Genomic DNA, 22,862 nt, shown 5'->3' with positions numbered 1-22,862 from the left:
GGGTAAAAACACCCTCTGCACTCATGTGACAAGCGAACAGCAGCCCCTTTCCTGTGATAGACTCACCAAATCACTGGCCATGTTGGTCGTGGTCCGGCACTGTAGACCGGGGGGTTCTGTCCAAGAGTCCAGCTCTGCTCTGTGTCTGTCGCGTAACTCTTCTGAGGTATCTTTGCCTGTGAGATATCCCCTCTCCTCCCCCTGATGGAAGTCAAGATAATTATAGCTTGAGAACAAGAGATGATGCCCTCTGGGGAGCTTTCACTGTTACATCTGGTGAGAAGGTGTGAAAAGTGGACAGGTGGGTGAGTGCAGGGGCCTAAAACTGGGGTGAAAAAACAACCTCGGTGTGACTTTCACTTGTGTAAACTTCCCCTTACAGCCTGTGTTGTTTGTTTGTTTGTTGGTAGGTTTTCCCCAGAGATTCAGTTACGAAGGCCACAGAGCTCAGAAAAGATTGAGGCCTCCTGGGGCGTATTTTTCAGAACCTGCCAAGCGGGAGGGTGAAGAAGGAGACTTTATGGCTGTCTTGGAACTGGGGATAGAACCCAGGAGTCCTGACTCCCACCCACCCAGGATGGATAGATTGATAGTGGGCATGTATGGGGCTAGATAGATGTCCTGTACGTAGTTGTACACAAGTATCCTGTCTCCCTTTTGGCATCTTTTCTTTCTTTTAATGTCTTTTGGCAGTTTGTCTTTATTATACAAAGGGTCTCTTCTCGTCCTTGCTCCTGTGAAGGTGGTGAGAAGTAGTTGGGTGGTTCCTCACACCATGACTGGTGGTGGAATGTCCACTGCAATTTGACGTGTTTAGAACTCATCGATTGGTGGAGTTTCAGGGCACAAGAAGGGATCACTGTGATTGGCATGTCCCCCGGCAATTTCTGGCCCAAGCCCCCACCTTCTGGTCGAGCAGGGCAGTTAGAAAGAGAGGCCGAAGCTGGGTTTAAAGATGCCGAGTCATGGAGAGTTCACCACCGTTCGGAAATAAGGACTGCAGCCCCCAAAATACTGCAAAGCTGGGAAAACCACCTGGGAGTGAATATTTCACCCTCAGTGAATCTCCCCTAGACCTGTCAGTGTCCCGGAGAGGCAGATTGCAGAGCCCAGATGCCGAGGTGTATGGTTTGGAAGATCTGTGTGCACAGAAGGGCAGGGACCGGAGGAGAAAGTGTGTGTTGAGTTGTCTCATCCATCCATGATTCATGGAGGGCTCTTCTCTAGCTTTAACTAACGGTCAAATAGAGGAAGGGCCTTAGGGAGCTGGCTTCGGTTCTCAGATCTACCACAGACTCCCTCTGTCACCTTGGGGAACCCACGTCATCTCTCCAGGCCTCAGTTTCCCCATGTGTTCAATGAGGGTAATGATGCTCACTTCACACTTGAGAGCTGAGGAGGGCTGGACTCAGGTTGGGAGGTGCTTGGGGAATGTTTGTGCCTTGTAAAGGACCAGAGTCTCCTGTCAGCATCACTCGCACAAACCCAGAGCTATTCCACCGGAGTTGCTCCAGGTTTACACTGGAAGAGCCGAGGTCCGAATCCCATTTCTCGTGTTTTTCGCCGAGTGCTAGCACACCCCTGCACAATGGAAAGTGAAAGGCAGAGAGAAGGTCTGCGACAGGCCCAAGGTCCCACAGCAGCTGGGAATAAACCTGAGTCCTGACTCCTTTTCCAGTGAATTGACCACTGGGCCATACAGCCACCGGGCCATAGAAGGAGGTGGATAGACGGATGTGGGTTGATCAGTGACATGGTTTTCTGATTTCCCCCTTTTGATGGTTTCTCTTATATTCTCTTTATCTTTCCAGCAAAATCCACCCCCCCGTCCGTCTTCCCCCTGGTTCCCTGCTGCACCCAGACTGGCAGTGCTCCCCCGGACACAAGCCTGGCTTGCCTCGTAACTGGCTATTTACCATCACCAGTGGACATCACGTGGAATTCTGGCAAAGTGACCCAGGGGGTCAAGGATTTCCCAGAGGTGACGATGAGCGACGGGCTCCACACCCGGAGCAGCCTGCTGATCCTCCCTGACAGGTCCCGGCAGGGCGACACCTACCAGTGCGATGTGACGCATCCAGGCACAGCAAAGACAGTGTCGAAGACGTTCCCTCGGGAATGTAAGACATGCGGTGGGGGAGGACAGGACAGCCAGGCTGAGATTTTCAAAGGGCCTAGAGGGTCTGGGAGCCAGTTAATGTTAATCCACATCCTGTAGGTGCCTCTGGAAAAATCTCACCCTGAACGACTGGGGAAAGTTTGGCCCAGTGTTGAAACACGCTGAGCCCTGGTGATTTGTCACTGCAGAACTCCTGCCCCCAGCGCCCCCTCCATGGACCCCCGAACGAGGAAAACCTTCGGGTGAAAGGCACCCCTGGGCAGAGACCTATGTTCCACTAAGGGGGAGAGTTTTCAGCCCCGCCTAAAGGATTTAGGCACCTGGTTCCCATGGAAACTTGGCATGCAAACCCCTTAGGCACCTTGGGAAATCTTAGACACGCAGCTGGGTGAAATGGTACCTAAGCCCCATGCTGGCCCTTCTGTACAGGGGAAAACTTCTGCTCACTGCCTAACTCCCTCCCCCTCTCCCTCACCCAAACCCAACAAGGTGGGTTTTTTTCTAGCGCTGGGAGGACTGTAGGGTTAGTGCTCTCTCTGGAAGGGGACTGGGGATCTACAGAGCGTGACACTGGACTGTGTTTTCCCCTCTCTCTGCTCTCAGCGTGTGGTTCGACAAGGCCCCCCGAGGTTCACCTGCTGGCCCCCACCTGTGAGGACAGCTCCACAGAGAGCCAGCTGGAGCTGGTTTGCCTCCTCCTGAGCTTCAAACCCGGCAAAGCCGACGTGAAATGGCTGGTGAATGGAAAGGAGAGCAGCCCCCCCACCCCGGCCTTGTCCTCTGCAATGGGCACAGACGGCTTCTACATGGGGCAGAGCCGCATGAACGTCACCAAGCAGAGCTGGGAGAAGGGGGACGTCTACACCTGTCAAGTGACCCACCCAGCAGTGGGAACAGAGCTCTCCATGCACAACACCAGCAAGTGCTTGGGTGAGGGGCGTGCATGGCAGGGACGGGGGGTGGAGAATTACTCAGAAACCAGCCCTGCCTAAGGGTAGGTGGGACTGCACCTTGACACCAGTGTGATGGGAGACATAGGAGTACCGTAGAGAAACTGGTACTGTAGGTGGATGGGAAGAGAAAGAGATACAATGGCTGGATGGATGGGATGGAGACTATGAGTGTTCTGATGGAGGTGGATGGATAGATTAGATTAGATTAGATTAGATTTCAATAGTCTTTTTCTGCCTTTCCACATTATTTGAACTGGTCAATGCCATCTCTTTGCATTTCTCAGCCTGCCTCAGAAGCTCACTTGACCCAACCATCTACTTAACCAAACCCTCCTATGAAGACGTCATCAAAAATTCTGGTCACGTTACCTGTCTAGTTCTGGGTTATGACTTAGCAGCCAGCAGATTCTCATGGAAAGTGGATGGGAAAGTCAGCTCCGCGGCGAAGACAGAACCCCTCAAGATGAACAGCAACGGGACCACCAGCCTGGTCAGTTCTCACTCTGTGTCGCTGGCACAATGGGGACAAGGCACCAAATTTACCTGCAAAGTGACCACACCCTGTTGTGGAGAACTAACCCAGGACATAACCATGAGCAACACAGGTGAGTAGCCCTGGCATCTCAAAGGGAAAGGCAAACTCCAGTCTCTGTTAATTGGGATTAGAGGGTGAAACTCACCCCGCACAAGTCCTAGGCAGCCTAGGCAATAAGTCCCAGTGAAACCCCCCAAGTAGGACTTTAGCAGAGCCTAGGTCCTCAGCACAAGGGTGTATTGCAGGTGTAATTAGTATTTCCCCTGTGAAGCTCTCATTCTCAATCTCTCATTAATTTCCACGTGCACAGTTTCCCCACTATTCCCTGCCTTACCATGAATTTCCAGCTCCTCCAAGAATTTCACTCCCTCGGCTCCCTGGGAAACGGGGATGAGGCCTGTTAGGGACTTAGTGTCCTATTTGTGACTCTGTTCTGATGTGCGTATGTACTTCTTACCTCAGGAAATCAGGCTGGTGCTTGTCACCCGCCATCTGGCCTTTTAGGGATATTTCTGGTGAGAATCTCCAGTGGAGTTAGGTGCCCAAATCCTGTTGAAATGCCCAATGTGTCCAGTCCTTAAGGCAGTCTTTGAAAATCTCAATTGTGTTGAATTTTTCCATGAGCATTTGAAGGAGGGAAGAGGCTCCATCTGAGTGAGAAAATGGGTTGGTGACCCAATGTCATGATGATGCATGGTGGAGACTTGGGTGAAGAGGAGATAGTGTGGTTCAAGGTTTGGGGTGAGGGTTCAGATTTGGGGATGCAGGACTAGCTCAAAGCACCATATCCGTTTGTGTTACTGTAAAACCAAGCTGAGGATAACAATCTTGATGATGATCTCAAAGGAGACGAAGATGATGTCGATGACAATGAAGAAGGAAATGAAGATGCCGAAGGATAAAAAGAGAAAGAAAGTCAGAATGCTGAAGGAGATGATGAAGATAAAGAGGAAGAGGATGATAATGAAGAGTTTGATCTGAGGAAGATGAAGATAAAGAGGAAGGAAGTGATTATGAAGACAAGGGAGGTGAAGAAGATGAATATGATGATGGTGATGAAGATGATGATGTTAAGTTGTTGCTGTTTAAGGTTGAGGATGTGGAAGGTCACTGTGCATTTTGCGGGGAAGTCTCGGGAGTTCAGTTGAGTGTTTGGGTGACGGTCCAGGATCTCTGAGTTTCAAGGGAGCTGATGCTCAATGGTTGGGTTTTTGTTTGGCCTGGTCTAGCTGCACACATACCCTGAACAACTGCCGTCCCTGGCCCCTTCACACAGTGATATCTGCTGGATCCAAGTCCTTTACTTACCCATGCAAACCAAGTCTTGTTCTTCTCTTCCCCCTCTTCCTTTTCATTTAGGCATCAGGAAGAAGGAGCCCTCAATCACCATCTCCCGAGCCTACCACGAAGACATCTCCGGGAACAGAGTCTCCTCGACTCTCATTTGCGAAGCTAGTGGCTTTTACCCAGAAGAGATCAGCATCTTATGGTTGAAGAACAACTCCCCAGAACTCAAGTCCAGTTACAACAATGGCCCTGTGTCAGGAAGTGGCACCTTCTCTTCCTACAGCATCCTGAAGATTGACAAAATTGGAGGAGAAGGAAATTACACCTGCGTGGTGCATCACCCGGCCATGGAACAGCCAAAGAGTGTTGTGGAAAAGGTGACCCTCGGTAAGTGGATTTTCAGAGTCAGGTATTAATTTGGGGATGTCCACACGCTTTCTTATCCCATCCAGCCAATGGCATGAACAACTGCATGACTCCATGTGAGCCCTGGTGGGAGGGGTGGCAATGAAGGATTTCTATCTCCATTATGATGCCGTCTTTGGTGAAACTAAGAACTGCACGTTTTATTGCAACCTGAGCTGGGTGGGGAACGCCCCCTCCACTCCAGTGCAGGAGAATTCCCTGTATTCCCAAGCCATTATCCAATTTGCAATGCCCCAATTAATAGGGATCCCAACCCACCCCTGGATGAGATGATTCCACAGCTTCACAGACCCCATCATCACTGAAGGAAGTGCAGGAAAACTGTCCTAATTGCAAAAGGGTATGTAAGGGAGAGTGCAGAATGTAATCTTATTGGGCTGAGCTTTGGTCAAGACTTTGGGATAGACACTCTTGCTCTTGCAGAAAGTGCATGGAGGTCTTTCATGGCAGGGAGGTGGTTCACAGAAAATTTTCTTTCCTTCTTAACCATGGATCCCCTGGGCAGTTGTTTGCCTCACACTTGTACATGGATTCCAACAGTGGCAGATTCACAATTTTGTCCTTATGGCCCCTTCTTATTCCTCAAATTTGTTGTCGGCATATTAAGAATGTCTTCATGGATCTGCAGCCATGACAGGCACCCAATTAAAATCTGTTCTCAAGGAAAAGATGAGCTGGGGTGGGGCAGATTCCGTATCGGATTCAGAAGCCAACAAATTAATGCAAATAAAAGGGAGAAACCCCTCAGCTCCATTGCCCCACAGTGGGGCTTGGGCGTCCATATGAATCTGGAATCCCAGCTCCAGCAGCATCCACTTTACAAACTTAGTTCATGAGCCAGACCATGCGTATCCTTTAGAGAACATTCAATGGAGGACATTGTCCCTGTGTGCCAGGGATCCAATCAGTCTGGGCTCCCTGGCTGAGATTTCTAGAGAGATTCAAGCTCTCCCCTCCCCCATCAGTTTGCAGTGGGAATTGGTGGACTCATGCCCTGAGGGATCTTGTCAGACCATGGGTGTGAAATATAAATGGCCCTTCTGCCTGTGAAGGGGGTAGGGGTTGGGAAAGACAAGTTCCATCCTGAGCTGTGGGTGCCGTGTGGGGTCTAGTGGTTAGATCAGGAGGTCTGGGTGCCAGGCATGACCATGGGCAGGTCATTTGTCCTCTGTGTCCCAGCTGCCATCTCTGGGAAATGGGGATAATTATGCTGAGCTCAGGCAGGTCATCAAGCTCATGAATTTCTGGCTGGAAGGACCCTGAGTTGAGCAACCACCGCAGTTCTGTCCCCAGCCATGTTTTCCACCATGGGGCTTTCTCCCAAGAAAACCGAGGATGTTCAGATTTGCTCCTGGGACCCAGATACCCAAATAACCATAATGGGACCCAGGAATCCCTATCCCTTGATTGGCTGGAAAATCTCAGCCGTTGTTCCCACTGCTCCATAAGATGAGGGTCCTGCCCCTTTCAGCAGGGTACCCAGTGCCCTATTTACAAGTCCAATGACCCTCAGCCCCTTTCCCAAACATCCCCTGGGCTTTGCACCCCTGAGAGAGAGGCACTCAGTTACCACCTGGTGCCTGTTGAAATATTTGCTCAGCCCAGCCCTCAACGCTGCCTTCTGCTCCCAACCAGGTGTCAGCAACTGTAATCGACACCCTCTGGAGGTCTCTCTCCTTCCCCCTTCCCTGGAGGATCTCTACATAGCACAGAATGTCACCATCAGTTGTTTGGTGAGTGGCATGGAGACCCCCGGCAGCCTGGAGGTCTCCTGGAACCGGGGTAGCGGGGGCCCATTGGCCGTGGTCTCCAGGGAGCCGGTGCTGCAGGAAGATGGCACCTACAGTGCAACCAGCATCCTGCGGGTGTGCGTGGAGGAGTGGCAGGCGGGGGAGGAGTTCACCTGCACCGTGAAGCACCAAGACATCCCGTCGGCCATTGTCAAGACCATCCGCAAAAGTCACAGTAAGAACTCAGCCTTTCCCCTGTAGGGGGCGCCAGCTCCAATCCGGCTGCAGGCTGTGGGGAGTGGCTGGCACAGGGTGTGGGGAATGGGACACGGGACCTTCTGTCTCTAGGGGGCGCCAGCTCTGATCCAGCTTCAGGTCTTTGGGACAGGGAGTTACACATTTTTGGGTGGGTCGAAATGTGCAAATTTATGAGATTGAAGGGGACGGAGAGTCAGGACTCCTGGGTTCTTGTTCTGTCTCTGGGAGGGAAGTGGGATGTAGTGGGTTAGAATAGGGAGACTGGACGCTGTGACTGCTGGGTTCTAGCCCTTTTCATGGAAGGTATTTGGATCCAGTGGGTTAGTGTGGCCCAAACTCCTGGATTCTATCCATGGGTCTGGGAGGGGAGTGGAGGGGTCTAGTGGGACATAGCAGGGTGATGAGGGTGGGGGATGGTAGCCAGGACTCCTGGGTCCCAACCCTTAGCATTAACCCCTCGCTGTTTCTCATGGCAGTGGTCTCCCTCCGGGCCCTTTCTGTCTACATCTCCCCTCCTCACACTGAGGAGCTGTCTCTCCGGGAATCAGCCACCATCACCTGCCTGGCCTCCGGCTTCCAGCCCAGAGAGATCCTGGTGACATGGCCCCAGCAGGACCAGCCCGTGCCCCAGGAAGCCTACACCAACATCGTCCCCGTCCGGGAGGCTGGGAAGGAGGAGCTCTACTTCATCTACAGCAAACTCAATGTCTTGGCGTCCGAATGGGAGCGGGGGGACACCTATGCCTGCGTGGTGGGGCACGAGGGTCTGCCCATGACCTTCATCCACCGGAGGGTGGACAAATCCTCCGGTAAACCCACCGCCGTCAATGTCTCTGTGATCTTGTCCGACACCGACGTCACCTGCTACTGAGAGCAGAGCCCCGTGGGCTCCTCACGTCGTATCTGAGATGCCACAAAACCTCGTGGGGTCTGGGATTCCTCTTAGCCTGTGTGTAAAGCTGTGGTAGCTCTGGAGTACAGAGCCTGGCTGTGTGTGGAATATGCCCAAATAAAAATGCAACATGCTAGAGTTTGTGATGAAGCGTGTGTCTTCTGGCAGAGACTGTCTCTGTGTCTTATCTACTCACCCACGCTTCCTCCCACAATATCTAGATGGATCCATCCACCCTTCTTTCTTCTCTCTAGCCATCCTCCTTTCCTTATGGATTGTCTCCATCAATTCATCCTTCCACAGGATCCATCCATCCATCCGTCCATCCATCCTACCCTCTGCAATACCTCTCTGTTTGATTCTACCATATCCATCCATTCATACATGCAAAATTATGCAGTGTCCTCTCTCTATCCATCCATCCTCATGCAGTGTCATGTTTCTAAGCAGAGAGAGGCTGGGAGGGGATATTTTGGCACAAAGGGATTAAAATTGGGATGATAGAAAGGAGTGTAACACCCAACTCCCAAGGAACTTGTGAGTTTATTTTATGGGCACCTAATTTCCTAAGAGTCCTTTAAAGACCCCAGCCTAAGTGGCTTCTTTCTGGTCACACTGCAGGTCAGTGAGAGAGGTGGGAATAGAGCCCTGATTCCCCATCTCCAAGATTTGTTGCTTAACCATTGCACCTGTCTAGCAATGTAGCCCTAGCCACTCTGGCGTCAGAGCTCCTCGGAGATGCGTCCTCACCCTGACCACATAAGGTGCAGAGGCAGAGCCCCCAGGAATCTGGTGTTATGTCTGCAGGGAGCTAGGCAGGAGGGTGAGACTGAGTTAGGAGCCTCCATTCCCACCAGCTCTGTCCCTGGATGTATGACCATGGGGTGGTGTGCAGGGGAAGTGATTTCACCTCTGTGTTTGGGGTTAGGAATACAGCATTGAGTTCTGGAGTTAACATGCAGTGACAGTCAGAACAGGTAACAATGGTAGGAACTATTAGGAAAGGGACAGATAATAAGATAGTAAATCTCATAATGCCACTATATAAATACATGGTATGTCCACAGCTTGAATACTGCACGATTGGTGTGGAGAAAGTAATTAAGGAAGTGTTATTTTTCCTTTCACATAACACAAGAACCAGAGGTCACCCAATGAAATTAAATGGCAGCTGGTTTAAAAAAAGAGCACAAGGAAGCACTTCTTCACACAACAGAGTCAACCTGTAGAACTAGTTGTCAGGGGATGTTGTGATGGCCAGAAATATAACTATGTTCAAAAAAGAATTAGACAAGTTCATGGAGGAGAAGTCTATCAAAGGCTATTAGCCAAGATGGTCAGGGACACAGCCCTAAGCTCTTGTTGTCCCTAAGGCTCTGTCTGTCATAGGCTGGTACTGTACAACAACAGATGGATGACTCAGTAATTGCCCTGATCTGGTTATTCCCTCTGATACCTCTGGCATCAGCCACTGTTGGAAGACAGGATACTGGGGTAGATGGACCATTTGTCCCATGCAGCGTGGCCATTCTCTGGTCCAATATTTAAAAAGAAGGTTGAAAAATTGGGGAATAAAGCACTGCGGGGTGGATCAGGGTTGTGCTGACACTGCAGATACAGTCTACTGGACTGTCCTGGGCCTCACCACAATGCAGCCCAATTGCCAGCATCTAAGCGGCAGCCCTTGGGTTCTGGGCTGTGTGGCCTAATGGGCCGAGACAATACGGCCACCCACGAGCAGAGAGGGGTGTGGCCTAGTGCCCAGGGTCAATATATCAGCCCGCGAGTGCAGGATTTTGTTTCCTAGGGGCTAGAATCAATATAGTGGCCCTTGGGTGCAGGGGAGCGTGGCCTAGGAGTCAGAGTGAATAGAGAGGCCCTCAAATGCAGGGGAGTGTAGTGTAATGGCCAAATCCAGGGGCCGTCACCAGAGGGATGATGCCCAGGGTAGGGGGACATGGGCCCACCTGACTCCACTGGGTCCTGACCCAGGGCCCTAGCAGTGGTGGAGTGGTCCACCACTGGGTCAGCGGGAGTCATAGAATCATAGACTCAAAGGACTGGAAGGGATCTTGAGAGCTCATCTAGTCCAGTCCCCTGCACTCATGGTATTATCTAGACCATCCCTGACAGGGATGTCTAACATGCTCTTAAAAACCTACAATGGTGGAGATTCCACAACCTCCTCAGGCAATTTATTCCAGTGGTTACCCACCCTGATAGCAAGGTTTTTCTAGTGTCCAACCTACACCTCCCTTGCTGCAATTGAAGCCCATTGCTTCTTGTCTATCCTCAGAGGTTAAGGAGAACAATTTTTCTCCCTCCTCCTTGTAACAACCTTTTATGTACTTGAAAACTGTTATCATGTCCTTGCTCAGTCTTCTCTTTTCCAGGCTAAGCAATCCCAGGTTTTAATCTTTCCTCATAGGTCATGTTTTCTAGACCTTTAATCATTTTTGTTTCTCTTCTCTGACTTTCTCCAATTTGTCCACATCTTTCCTGAAATGTGGCATGCAGAACTGGACACAATACTCCAGTTGACGCCTAATCAGTGCGGAGTAGAACGGAAGAATTACTTCTTGTGTCTTGTTTACAACACTCCTGTTCCCAGAATGATGTTCGCTTTTTTTGCAACACTGTTAAACTGCTGACTCATAATTAACTTTTGATCCACTATGACCCCCAGACTCCTTTCTGCATTACTCCTTCCTAGACAGTCATTTTCTATTTTGTATGTGTGCATCTGATTGTTCCTTCCTAAGTGGAGTATTTAGCATTTTTCCTTATTGAATTTCATCCTATTTACTTCAGACCATTTCTCCAGTTTGTCTAGATCATTTTGAATTTTATTCCTATCCTCCAAAGCACTTGCAACCCCTTTCAGCTTAGTATCATCTGCAAACTTTATAAGTGTGCTCTCTATGCCATCATCTAAATCATTGATGAAGATATTGAACAGAACCAGACCCAGAACTGATCCTTGTGGGACCCCACTCATTATGCCCTTCCAGCATGACTGTAAACCACTGATAACTACTCTCTGGGAATGGTTTTCCAACCAGTTATGCACCCACCTTATAGTAGCTCCATCTATGTTGCATTTCCCTAGTTTGTTTATGAGAAGGTCATGTGAGACAGTATCAAAAACCTTACTAAAATCAAGATATACCACATCTACTGCTTTCCCCCCCATCCACAAGGCTTGTTATCCTGTCAAAGAAAGCTGTCAGTTTGGTTTGACACGATTCGTTCTTGACAAATCCATGCTGTTACTTATCACCTTATTTGCTTCTACATGTTTGCAAATTGATTGTTTAATTATTTGCTCTATTATCTTTCCGGATACAGAAGTTAAGCTGATTGGTGTGTATTTCCCTGGGTTGTCTTTATTTCTGTTTTTATAGAATGGCACTATATTTGCCCTTTTCCAGTTTTCTGGAATCTCTCCCATCTCCCATGACTTTTCAAAGATAATCGCTAATGGCCCAGATATCTCCTCAGTCAGCTCCCTGAGTATTCTAGGATGCATTTTATCAGCCCCTGGTGACTTGAAGCCAACTAACTTATCTAAGTAATTTTTAACTTGTTCTTTCCCTATTTTAGCCTCTGATCCTACCTCATTTTCAATGGCATTCACTATGTTAGACGTCCAATCGCCACACACCTTGTTGATGAAAACCAAAACAGAGACGTCATTAAGCACCTCTGCCATTTCCAAATATTCTGTTATTGTTTCCTGCCCTCATTGCAACACTGCAACATGCTGACCTTACACGGGTGGGAGATACCACTCCCTCCACCTCCCTGGGTCACTTCCGACCGGGCTTCCTGAAGCTGCAGTCCATATCACGTCGGGGTCTCCGGGCTCCTCGGCGCAGGTAATTCCCTGGGACTCCGACTCCAGCTGTCAGCTGTAGGCAACAGGTCTCTGGTGTGTGTCTCTAGATCTCTGCCTTCCGCAGGCAAGGGCTGTAATGGCCCCTGGGCTGGAGCCTCGACTGAGTCCTTCCTCCTTGGCAGTCAGTGCAGACTGAGCTGGGCTGCTCTTCTTTACACCAGCACAGCATCTGGAGCGTGCTTAGCATGGTCTGAGGGGCAGGACTTCCTCCCCCACTAGGGTGGGATTAACCCTGTCTTGGCTAGTGCGGGTTTGCACACCCCGTGACAGGCACAAAGTCTGGAAGGGAACCATTGGAATGAACTTCCAGTGGAAGCGGTGGAGTCTCCATCTCAAGATCTGTACATCCAGCCTGGGGCCCATTGCTCCCGATAAAGACAAGTCATTGGGCTCCATAGAGGGGTAGCTGGGTGAGATTCTCAGGCCTGTGGTATACAGGAGGTCAGGCTCATTGCTGTAATGGTCCCTTCTTGCCTTAAGATCTACAAATGCACCAGTCAAGGTTTCAGAGCTGGGAAGGTCACTTCAATTATCCACCACCGAACTCTATGGCCCAGGCCCAGGCTGGTGCGCTGGTGAGTGAACTATGATTTCAGCTGGTACATCCAGACAGCTGAGGCCTTTCATGCCAGTCCTTTGATTGCCCAGCTGTGTACTAAACTGAGGAGGCTCCAGGCCATTTCCCAGTTGACGTTCACACCATTGACAAGACACTTGAATGGGCTCAGGGAATGCTGGGCTGTGAGTCCTTCCAACTCTTGGGAATGGTTTCCCAATGGAGCCCAAACTGGAAAACCTCCTACTGAGTGGTATCCCACGTGGAATGAGTTGGGACATTTCTTTACTCAGTCCGCATGAGATGCCTTCCTTCCCTATGGTGCTGCTACTGGCTGGGAACCGGTCCCAGTACGGCTCAAGCTGGCATTGACTGGGAAGATGCTGCTGTTTGATGGGTGTGCATGGCCCCATCGAGTTATGCATTGGCAGGTCTCAGCCCAGTTCCCAGGCTGGCCAAGGGAGGGGGAGGCCATGCTCGGGGAGGGGCATGTCATGCCGCTGGCTGGGGTTTGTAAAGGAGCCAAAGGGCGTTAAATTTGATGGAAATTGGGGGCTGAAATCCCTGAGGCTGCTCTGAGAATTGCAGCCTGTGACGGGGGGTCTCCACCTGCAGCCTGCCGGTCTCTCCTGGCAGGGAACCCTCTGTCTCTGGCCCTGGACAGGAACTCCTGCCAAGAGCACAGATCGGAGCTCCCTGCTGGGCCCACTCAGCTCCTTGGCTTAACGAAGAGGCCTCTCTAACCGGCCCGTTTATCTGATCCCCAGCTCCTCACTGCCTGGTGGAGGACCACGGCGTCTATGTTGAAGGGGGAGAGGAGGAATCTGACGGTCTCTGGACACCTGTTGCCTTCATTGCTCTCTTCCTGCTCAGCCTGTTGTACAGCACCGGCGTCACGCTGGCTAAGGTAATAGCCACAGCTACCTTCATGGTCACGCTTCACTGCTTCTAGCAATAACCAGCGCTCAGTAATCTATCCCCCCATGAGCCACCAACCATCCTCGGGAACTACTCAGTCACCCACACTCAGTGATGAAATTCAATAAGGAGAAATGCAAAGTATTCCACTTAGGAACGGACAACCAGTAGCACACATACAGAATGGGAAATGACTGCCTAGGAAGGAGTACTGCCGAAAGGGATCTGGGGGTCATAGTGGATCACAAGCTAAATATTAGTCAACAATGTAATAGTGTCGGAAAAAAACAAAATCAGGGATGCATTAGCAGGAGTGTTATAAGCAAGACACGAGAAGTAATTCTTCCAATCTACTCTGCACTGATACGGCCTCACCTGGAGTCTTGTGTCCAGTTGTGGGCACCACATTTCAGGAAAGATGTGGAAAAGTTGGAGAAAGGCCATAGGAGAGCAACAAAAATCATTTAAGGTTTTGAAAACATGAGCTGTGAGGGAAGATTGAAAGAACTGGGTTTGTTTAGTCTGGAGAAGCGAAGACTGGGGTAGCCGGGGTGGGGGAATGACATGATAACATTTTTGAAATACAAAAAGGTTGTTACAAAAAGGAGGGTGAAATATTGTACTCGTTATCCTCTGAGGATAGGACAAGAAGCAATGGGCTTAAATTGCAGCAAGGCCGGTTTTGTTGGACACTGGAAAAAACTTCCTAACTGTCAGGCTGGGTAAATACTGGAACAAATTGCTGAGGGAGGTTGTGGAGCCTCCATTGTTGGAGGTTTTTAGGAACAGGTCAGACAAATACCTGTCAGGGATGGACTAGTTATTACTTAGTCCGGCCTCACGGCAGGAGATGGGACTAGGTGACCTCTCGAGGTCTCTCCCTGTCACATATGTCTATGATTTTATGGTTGTCAGAGGCTAAAACCAAAGTCAGGAATTAGAGCCCAGGTTTAGGAACAGGTTACCTGGAGAGAGGACAGCCTGGGTCCAGGACAGGAGCCGGGCTGGAGCCAGACAGGAGCTGGGCTGGACCGAGACGGGAACAAGGCAGGAGCCGGGCTGGAGCCAGACAGGAGCCGGGCTGGACCGAGACGGGAACAAGGCAGGAGCAGGGCTGGAACAATCCGACACAGCCGCTATCACAGCCCTGGGGAAATACTTTGGGCAACGGCTGAAGTTCTGCTGGGTTATGAGCCGGTCTGCTGACTCTGCCCAGCAATCAGGGCGGAGCCGATCAGGCAGCTACAGGCCGGGTGCGCGCGTCAGGTCGCCTGGGACTGGCTCTGCTGCCAGCCCTGATTCCTCACCGTGAGCAACGATCAATCGGAGATAATCAGGAATGATTACTTGTTAATGATCAACCACCCGTCATCACTAATTAACGAGTTCCCATCAGGGTTGCTATGGCAGTGATCAATAAATAAGAATCAACAGTCTATTATCAATTCCAATAATTTATCACTGAGAAATCAGTAATCAGGGATTGGCTGTCTCTGGTCAGTACCTAGTGATCTGTAATTAATGTTGAATAGCCATTAATCTGCAATGAATTATCAATAATCAACACTCACAGATCAGTAATTAATGTTAAACAAGGATCAACCATCAATAAGGTGCTAGTAATTATCAACTGATAATAATCTCTTATCAAGAATCAGTAATTAATGATCAATGACCAAAAATGAATGATCACTAATTCAGAAGCCAGAACAAATGTTCACGGAGCAAGGATCAATGAGCGTCAATCACTAACCACTCCGCCATGGTCATTAAGGATCAGTCGTGGGGCCCAGATGCACAAGGCCCATAGGAGCCTGTGAAGCCGGTTCTGTGGCGGGGACATGGTGCAATAGCCTGGAACCAGAAGCCGAATCGGCTTAGACAGCTGTGGCCAGGGCCGGCTTTAGGAAGTGCGGGACCCAATTCGAACATTTTTGGCGGGGCCCCGGCAGGGATGACTTAAAAAAAAATGTAAAAAAAAGTCTTTAATTTCTGCCATGTATTATTTATTTTCCATAACTATATAAATAATAAAATTATATATTATGTACATTGCGTCATATATGCTGTTGATTGGTTATTAATGAGCTCTGTTTCACATGTGTGGGTCCCTGCCACTCCCTTGGGGGTGTGCACATGTGTGGGTCCCAGCTGCTCCCTGCCACCCTGATTGAAGCAGGAGTGCAGGGTTACTGCCCTGGGAACTGCAGGGCACCACTGGACATGGGGCTGACTGGAGGCAGGGTAGGGGCTGGCGGGAGGCAGGGGGGTGTGGGGTGGGCTGGCTGGCTTCAGGCAGGTCCGCAGAGGGGTGCGGCAGGGGTTGGCAGGGGTGGAGACGGAGGAGTGCGGGACTGGCTGGCTTCAGGCAGGGGGCGCGGCAGGGGTTGGCTGGAGACAGGGCAGGGGGTGCAGGGTTGGTGCGGGCGGGGGTGTGTGTGGGGCTGGCTGGCTTCAGGTAGGAGCGCAGGGGTGTGCGGCAGGGTTGGCTGGAGATAGGGCAAGGGGTGCGGCTGGGGCTGGCTGTGGATAGGTGGTGCAGGGCTGGCTGCAGGCAGGGCTGGGGGCTGGGCTGGTGCAGGCAGGGAGTGCAGGGCTGGATGGAGACAGGGGCTGGCTGCGGGCAGGGCGGGGGGTGCAGGGCTGGCTGCAGGCAGGGGGTGCAGCAGAGGCAGCTGGAGCCCCGTCCCTTTAAATAGCCCCTGAGCCCCTCGCTATCCCAGGGGTCTGGGGGTTATTTAAAGGGCTCCCCTGCTTCTACCGCCCGGTCCTTTAAATAGCCGTGGGAGCCCTGGGGAAGCGGCGGGATTCCAGGGGCTATTTAAAGGGCCGGGTGGTAGAAGGAACAGGAGCCCTGGACTTTTGAAATAGCCCCCAGAGCCCCGCAGCCCTACCCCAGGACTCCAGCAGTGGGGCTCTGGTAGCAATTTAAAGGGCCGGGGGCTCCAGCCCCTGCTGGAAGCCTCAGGCCCTTTAAATTGCCCCCTGGGGAAGCTGGGCCACCCCGGTACGGCACACTGGCTCTTGCTGGTACGCCGTACCGGGGCTTGGGCATGGGGCCCTCTTAGGGGCGGGGCCCGATTCAGGGGAATCGGTTGAATCGGCCTAAAGCCGGCCCTGGCTGTGGCTCCAGGGAGTTGGTGTGCGGCACCCGCTGGGCGGTGGCCGTTTCCTGAGGCGGTTTGACAAGGCTGGTGTCTCTGTCTGGAAGTTGAGCTCCAGCTCAACCCAGACACCCTGGCAGGATGCAGGTGTGGCTGGGCGAGGTCCGTGGCCCGTGCTATGCAGCAGGACAGGCTGGATGGTCCCACCGGTCCCTTCTGGCCTTGCTCTCCCAGCGTAGGATGCTGGGCGTGAACCCAGCGCCGGGTCCAACGGCACCGGCTGAACCCCTCTGCTCTCTGTGTCCCACAGGTGCGGTGAGTGCCTAGCTCCGGGCTCCTAGGAGGGGGCCAGCACTGCTTCGTCCTCTTCATTCCCTCCCTCCATCTTCAGCCCTCCCGGGCTCCTGCCCTCTCTCCGGACACCTGGAGGGACCATGTTCCACGGCAGCTCAGAGGGCGCGACAACGGCCGCTGAAGGGTCTGAGCTCAGCAGAGCCCAGAGCAGGGAGGGCAGAGTCCTTCCCTGGCCATCTCCATGGGGCAGCCCACGCTGGAGCTTGAACTCAGCCCCGAGCCCCTCAATCCTCCACCCCCATCCCATGGCAGGGACTGGATTTCCTTGTGCGCGTAGGTCTGTAGTGTCCTGAGGTCTTTTCAACTTTGACTCTGGCGAAGGAGAAACGTCTCTCATTTGCTCCATTGTTTAACTTGCAACTTGCACAGGAAGTTTGTGTTTGATCCAAAATAAAACGAGTTAATAATTCGTGTGACGGTACCTGCCATAAGACTTTATGGAAATATGCTCCGAATGTGTTTTATGCTACATATGCCCTGTAACATATCTGTGTAAAGGTTATGAGCTACTGAATGTATTAATCCTATTTGTATCATTTCTGTATTCGATGTTATGAATGTTGGCTGTGTAGTGGCTTGATTTCTAAGTAACCTTAGGCCTTGGCTACACTTGGAGCTGTACAGCGCTGTGAGGTGAACCTGTCTTCGTACAGCTGAGTAGGGAAAAGGGCTGCCGTCTGTCCACACTGACAGCTGCCGGCGCACTGTCCTGGCCACACTTGCCCCATTTGCAGCTGTGTTGGGAGCGGTGCATTATGGGCAGCTATCCCAGCATTCATGTGGCTGCAACGTGCTTTTCAAAATGGGAGGGGGAGGTGAGTTGTGACAGGGAGTGTGTGGGGGGAGAGAGAGTGCTTTTTGGAGCATGTCAGCTCTCTATTTTGCAAGTTCTGAACTCCTGGCCCCCTGCTCATTCATTCACTCACTCAAAGCAAACAGGAAACGGTTTGCTTTTCTCTGTGGTACCAGCTTTGAAACCGGCACTTCCGCATTCCTGCAGCCGGTCACAACAATGGAGAGGATTGGCCACTTGACAAGGTGATTAGTACAGCGCTGCAAGCGTTTACACTCACACCCGGGAGTCGTAGCCACTCGGCTGCAGCTGTTATTCCTCTCGGAGATGTGGAGTACCTGCAGCGGGGTACCCCGGGAGATACAGCGCTGTAAGTGCCCTGCCAGTGTGGACGGGGAGTGAGTTACAGCGCTGGGGGAGGCTTTACAGCGCTCTAATTTGCAAGTGTAGCCAAGGCCTCAGTAGAGCATTTGGTCAGTTCCTGGAGAAAGGAATGTTGAAATTAAGTACCTAATCAAGCAACACTTAAAGGACAATGGATCTTGGAATGCTCCAATCCACATAGGAAGTCTACTTGAGGACATTCAAGGTAGCATGTAAACAATGGATGGTACCTGTAAAAACCTGTGAGTCATGCATGGACATGTGACTTGCCCAGGTGACTCCTAAACTCCATCTTGGAGCTGGACTTTGCATAGGAGTGAGGAGGGGGTTTCCACCTCAAGAGAAAGTCTATTTAAACCCCTGGGAGACCTCTCCGTTTTGTCTTCAGCTGGCTAAAGAGAGCCTCTCCATCCCCCAGGATACTTGAAAGAAACTGGAACAAAGGACTGTGTGCAAGGGGGTGAGTGATTGCTGGACCCTCACTAACAGGAAATTAGTCTGTAAAAATCTTAATCTGTCACCCTGACATTTTATCTCTGGAGGTATGCTGCCTGCTGGGGGCCCGTATCCAAAATGTTACGGAGGCATTGTCGAGGATTATCCGGCCCTCTCAATACTACCCCATGCTACTCATCCATATGGGCACAAATGATACTGTGCGGTGTGACACTGAGCGGATCAAGAGTGACTACAGGGCTCTGGGAGTACGGGTGAAGGAGTTTGGAGCGCAGGTGGTATTCTCTTCAATTCTTCCTGTCAAAGGTAGGGGCCCGGGCAGAGACAGATGCATCATGGAGGTGAATGCCTGGCTGTGAAGATGTTGTTGCCAGGAGGGCTTTGGCTTCCTCGACCACAGGATGCTATTCGAGGAAGTACTGCTAGGCAGAGATGGCGTTCACCTTTCGAGGAGGGGAAAGACCCTATTTGGACACAGACTGGCTAACCTAGTGAGGAGGGCTTTAAACTAGGTTTGACGGGGACAGGTGAGCAAAGCCCACAGGTAAGTGGGGAACATGGAGGCCTGGGAGATGGGTCAGAAATGAGAGGGAGTGTGGGCTATATTGGCAGAGAGAAAGGAGGGTCAGGACAAAACTGGGAGGAAAGATCAAACCAGTATCTTAGATGCCTATATACAAATAGGAGAAGTATGGGTAATAAGCAGGAAGAACTGGAAGTGCTAATAAATAAATACAACTATGACATTGTTGGCATCACTAAAACTTGGTGGGATAATACACATGATTGGAATGTTGGTATGGATGGATACAGCTTGCTCAGGAAGGATAGACAGGGAAAAAGGGAGGAGGTGTTGCCTTATATATTAAAAATGTACACACTTGGACTGAGGTGGAGATGGACATAGGAGACGGAAGTGTTGAGAGTCTCTGGGTTAGGCTAAAAAGGGTAATGTCATGCTAGGTGTCTACTACAGGCCACCTAACCAGGTGGAAGAGGTGGATGAGGCTTTTTTTAAAAAATTAACAAAATCATCCAAAGCCCAAGATTTGGTGGTGATGGGGGACTTCAACTATCCAAATATATGTTGGGAAAATAACACAGCAGGGCACAGACTATCCAACAAGTTCTTGGACTGCATTGCAGACAACTTTTTATTTCAGAAGGTTGAAAAAACTACTAGGGGGGAAGCTGTTCTAGACTCGATTTTAATGAATAGGGAGGAACTCGTTGAGAATTTGAAAGTAGAAGGCAGCTTGGGTGAAAGTGATCATGAAATCAGAGTTTGAAATTCTAAGGAAGGGTAGAAGGGAGAACATCAAAATAGAGACAAGGGATTTCAGGAAGGCGGATTTTGGTAAGCTCAGAGAGCTGATAGGTAAGGTCCCATGGGAATCAAGACTGAGGGGAAAAACAATTGAGGAGAGTTGGCAGTTTTTCAAAGGAACAGGAGTACTTGTGGCACCTTAGAGACTAACAAATTTATTAGAGCATAAGATTTCGTGGACTACAGCCCACTTCTTCGGATGTATATAGAGTGGAACATATAGTGAGGAGATATATATACACACACATACAGAGAGAATGAAGAGGTGGGAGTTGTCTTACCAACTCTGAGTGCCTTGCATGGTGTCAAGTATCAGGGGGTAGCCGTGTTAGTCTGTATCTACAAAAACAACAAGGAGTCTGGTGGCACCTTAAAGGCTAACAGATTTATTAAGCTTTTGTGAGGTTTTAACTCACGAAAGCTTAATAAATCTGTTAGTCTTTAAGGTGCCACCAGACTCCTTGTTGTTTTTACCAACTCTGAGAGGCCAATTAAGTAAGAGAAAAAAAAACGTTTGAAGTGATAAGCAAGATAGCCCAGTTTTTCAAAGGGACACTATTAAGGGCCCAAAAGCAAGCTATTCCACTGGTTAGGAAAGATAGAAAATGTGGCAAAAGACCACCTTGGCTTAACCATGAGATCTTGAAATCTAAAAAATAAAAAGGAGTCATATAAAAAATGGAAACTAGGACAGATGACAAAGGATGAATATAGGCAAACAACACAGGAATGCAGGGGCAAGATTAGAAAGGCAAAGGCACAAAATGAGCTCAAATTAGCTACGGGAATAGAGGGAAACAAGAAGACTTTTTATCAATACATTAGAAGCAAGAGGAAGACCAAAGACAGGGTAGGCCCATTGCTCAGTGAAGAGGGAGAAACAGTAACAGGAAACTTGGAAGTGGCAGAGATGCTTAATGACTTCTTTGTTTCGGTCTTCACTGAGAAGTCTGAAGGAATGCCTAACATAGTGAATGCTAATGGGAAGGGGGTAGGTTTAGCAGATAAAATAAAAAAGAACAAGTTAAAAATCACTTAGAAAAGTTAGATGCCTGCAAGTCACCAGGGCCTGATGAAATGCATCCTAGAATACTCAAGGAGCTAATAGAGGAGGTATCTGAGCCTCTAGCTATTATCTTTGGAAAATCATGGGAGACGGGAGAGATTCCAGAAGACTGGAAAAGGGCAAATATAGTGCCCATCTATAAAAAGGGAAATAAAAACAACCCAGGAAACTACAGACCAGTTAGTTTAACTTCTGTGCCAGGGAAGATAATGGAGCAAGTAATTAAGGAAATCATCTGCAAACACTTGGAAGGTGGTAAGGTGATAGGGAATAGCCAGCATGGATTCGTAAAGAACAAATCGTGTCAAACCAATCTGATAGCTTTCTTTGATAGGATAACAAACCTTGTGGATAAGGGTGAAGCTGTGGATGTGGTATACCTAGACTTTAGTAAGGCATTCGATATGGTCTCGCATGATATTCTTATCGATAAACTAGGCAAATACAATTTAGATGGGGCTACTATAAGGTGGTTGCATAACTGGCTGGATAACCGTACTCAGAGAGTTGTTATTAATGGTTCCCAATCCTGCTGGAAAGGCATAACAAGTGGGGTTCCGCAGGGGTCTGTTTTGGGACCGGCTCTGTTCAATATCTTCATTAACGACTTAGATATTGGCATAGAAAGTACGCTTAAGTTTGCAGATGATACCAAACTGGGAGGATTGCAACTGCTTTGGAGGACAGGGTCATAATTCAAAATGATCTGGACAAATTGGAGAAATGGTCTGAGGTAAACAGGATGAAGTTTAACAAAGACAAATGCAAAGTGCTCCACTTAGGAAGGAACAATCAGTTTCACACATACAGAATGGGAAGAGACTGTCTAGGAAGGAGTACGGCAGAAAGGGATCTAGGGGTTATAGTTGACCACAAGCTAAATATGAATCAACAGTGTGATGCTGTTGCAAAAAAAGCAAACATGATTCTGGGATGTATTAACAGGTGTGTTGTGAGCAAGACACGAGAAGTCATTCTTCCGCTCTACTCTGCGCTGGTTAGGTCTCAACTGGAGTATTGTGTCCAGTTCTGGGCACCGCATTTCAAGAAAGATGTGGAGAAATTGGAGCGGGTCCAGAGAAGAGCAACAAGAATAATTAAAGGTCTTGAGAACATGATCTATGAAGGAAGGCTGAAAGAATTGGGTTTGTTTAGTCTGGAAAAGAGAAGATTGAGAGGGGACATGATAGCAGTTTTCAGGTATTTAAAAGGGTGTCATAAGGAGGAAGGAGAAAACTTGTTCACCTTGGTCTTTAAGGATAGAACAAGAAGCAATGGGCTTAAACTGCAGCAAGGGAGGTCTAGGTTGGACATTAGGAAAAAGTTCCTAACTGTTATGGTGGTTAAACACTGGAATAAATTGCCTAGGGAGGTTGTGGAATCTCCATCTCTGGAGATATTTAAGAGTAGGTTAGATAAATGTCTATCAGGGATGGTCTAGACAGTATTTGGTCCTGCCATGAGGGCAGGGGACTGGACTTGATGACCTCTCGAGGTCACTTCCAGTCCTAGAATCTATGAATCTATGAAAAAGGGAGCATTCTGGAACTGGTGAGGATCTTATCTGTATTCAGTTTGATTAGACATAGATTTGCGCATTTTATTTTATTTTGCTTGGTGATTTACTTTGTTCTGTCTGTTACTACTTGGAACCACTTAAATCCTACTTTCTGTGTTTAATAAAATCACTTTTTACTTATTAGTTAACACAGAATATCTATGAATACCTGGGGGAGCAAACAGCTGTGCATATCTCCCTATCAGTGTTATAGAGGGCAAACAATTTATGAGTTTACCCTTGTGACA

At 49.6% G+C, this 22,862-nt stretch overlaps 3 gene segments (V, D, J or C); 1 reads left to right on the top strand and 2 right to left on the bottom strand.

The window, feature by feature from the left end:
• The window catches only part of LOC101948672 (immunoglobulin heavy constant epsilon-like), a 375,427-nt gene that overhangs the window by 113,707 nt on the left and 238,858 nt on the right, over window positions 1-22,862 (bottom strand).
• The window catches only part of LOC101947277 (immunoglobulin heavy constant gamma 2-like), a 193,920-nt gene that overhangs the window by 35,852 nt on the left and 135,206 nt on the right, over window positions 1-22,862 (bottom strand).
• LOC135975427 (Ig mu chain C region membrane-bound form-like) lies at window positions 617-16,995 on the top strand. The segment is given in 9 exon segments: window positions 617-623; window positions 1,812-2,120; window positions 2,723-3,049; window positions 3,357-3,677; window positions 4,967-5,281; window positions 6,956-7,285; window positions 7,785-8,117; window positions 13,422-13,561; window positions 16,987-16,995. Coding segments are annotated over 9 exon segments (2,091 nt in total).

Source organism: Chrysemys picta, chromosome 13 (assembly GCF_011386835.1).
Source record: "Chrysemys picta bellii isolate R12L10 chromosome 13, ASM1138683v2, whole genome shotgun sequence".
NCBI lineage: Eukaryota > Metazoa > Chordata > Testudines > Emydidae > Chrysemys > Chrysemys picta.
Note: the sequence above shows the minus strand (reverse complement) of the source record. Positions and strands in the feature narration are given on the sequence as shown.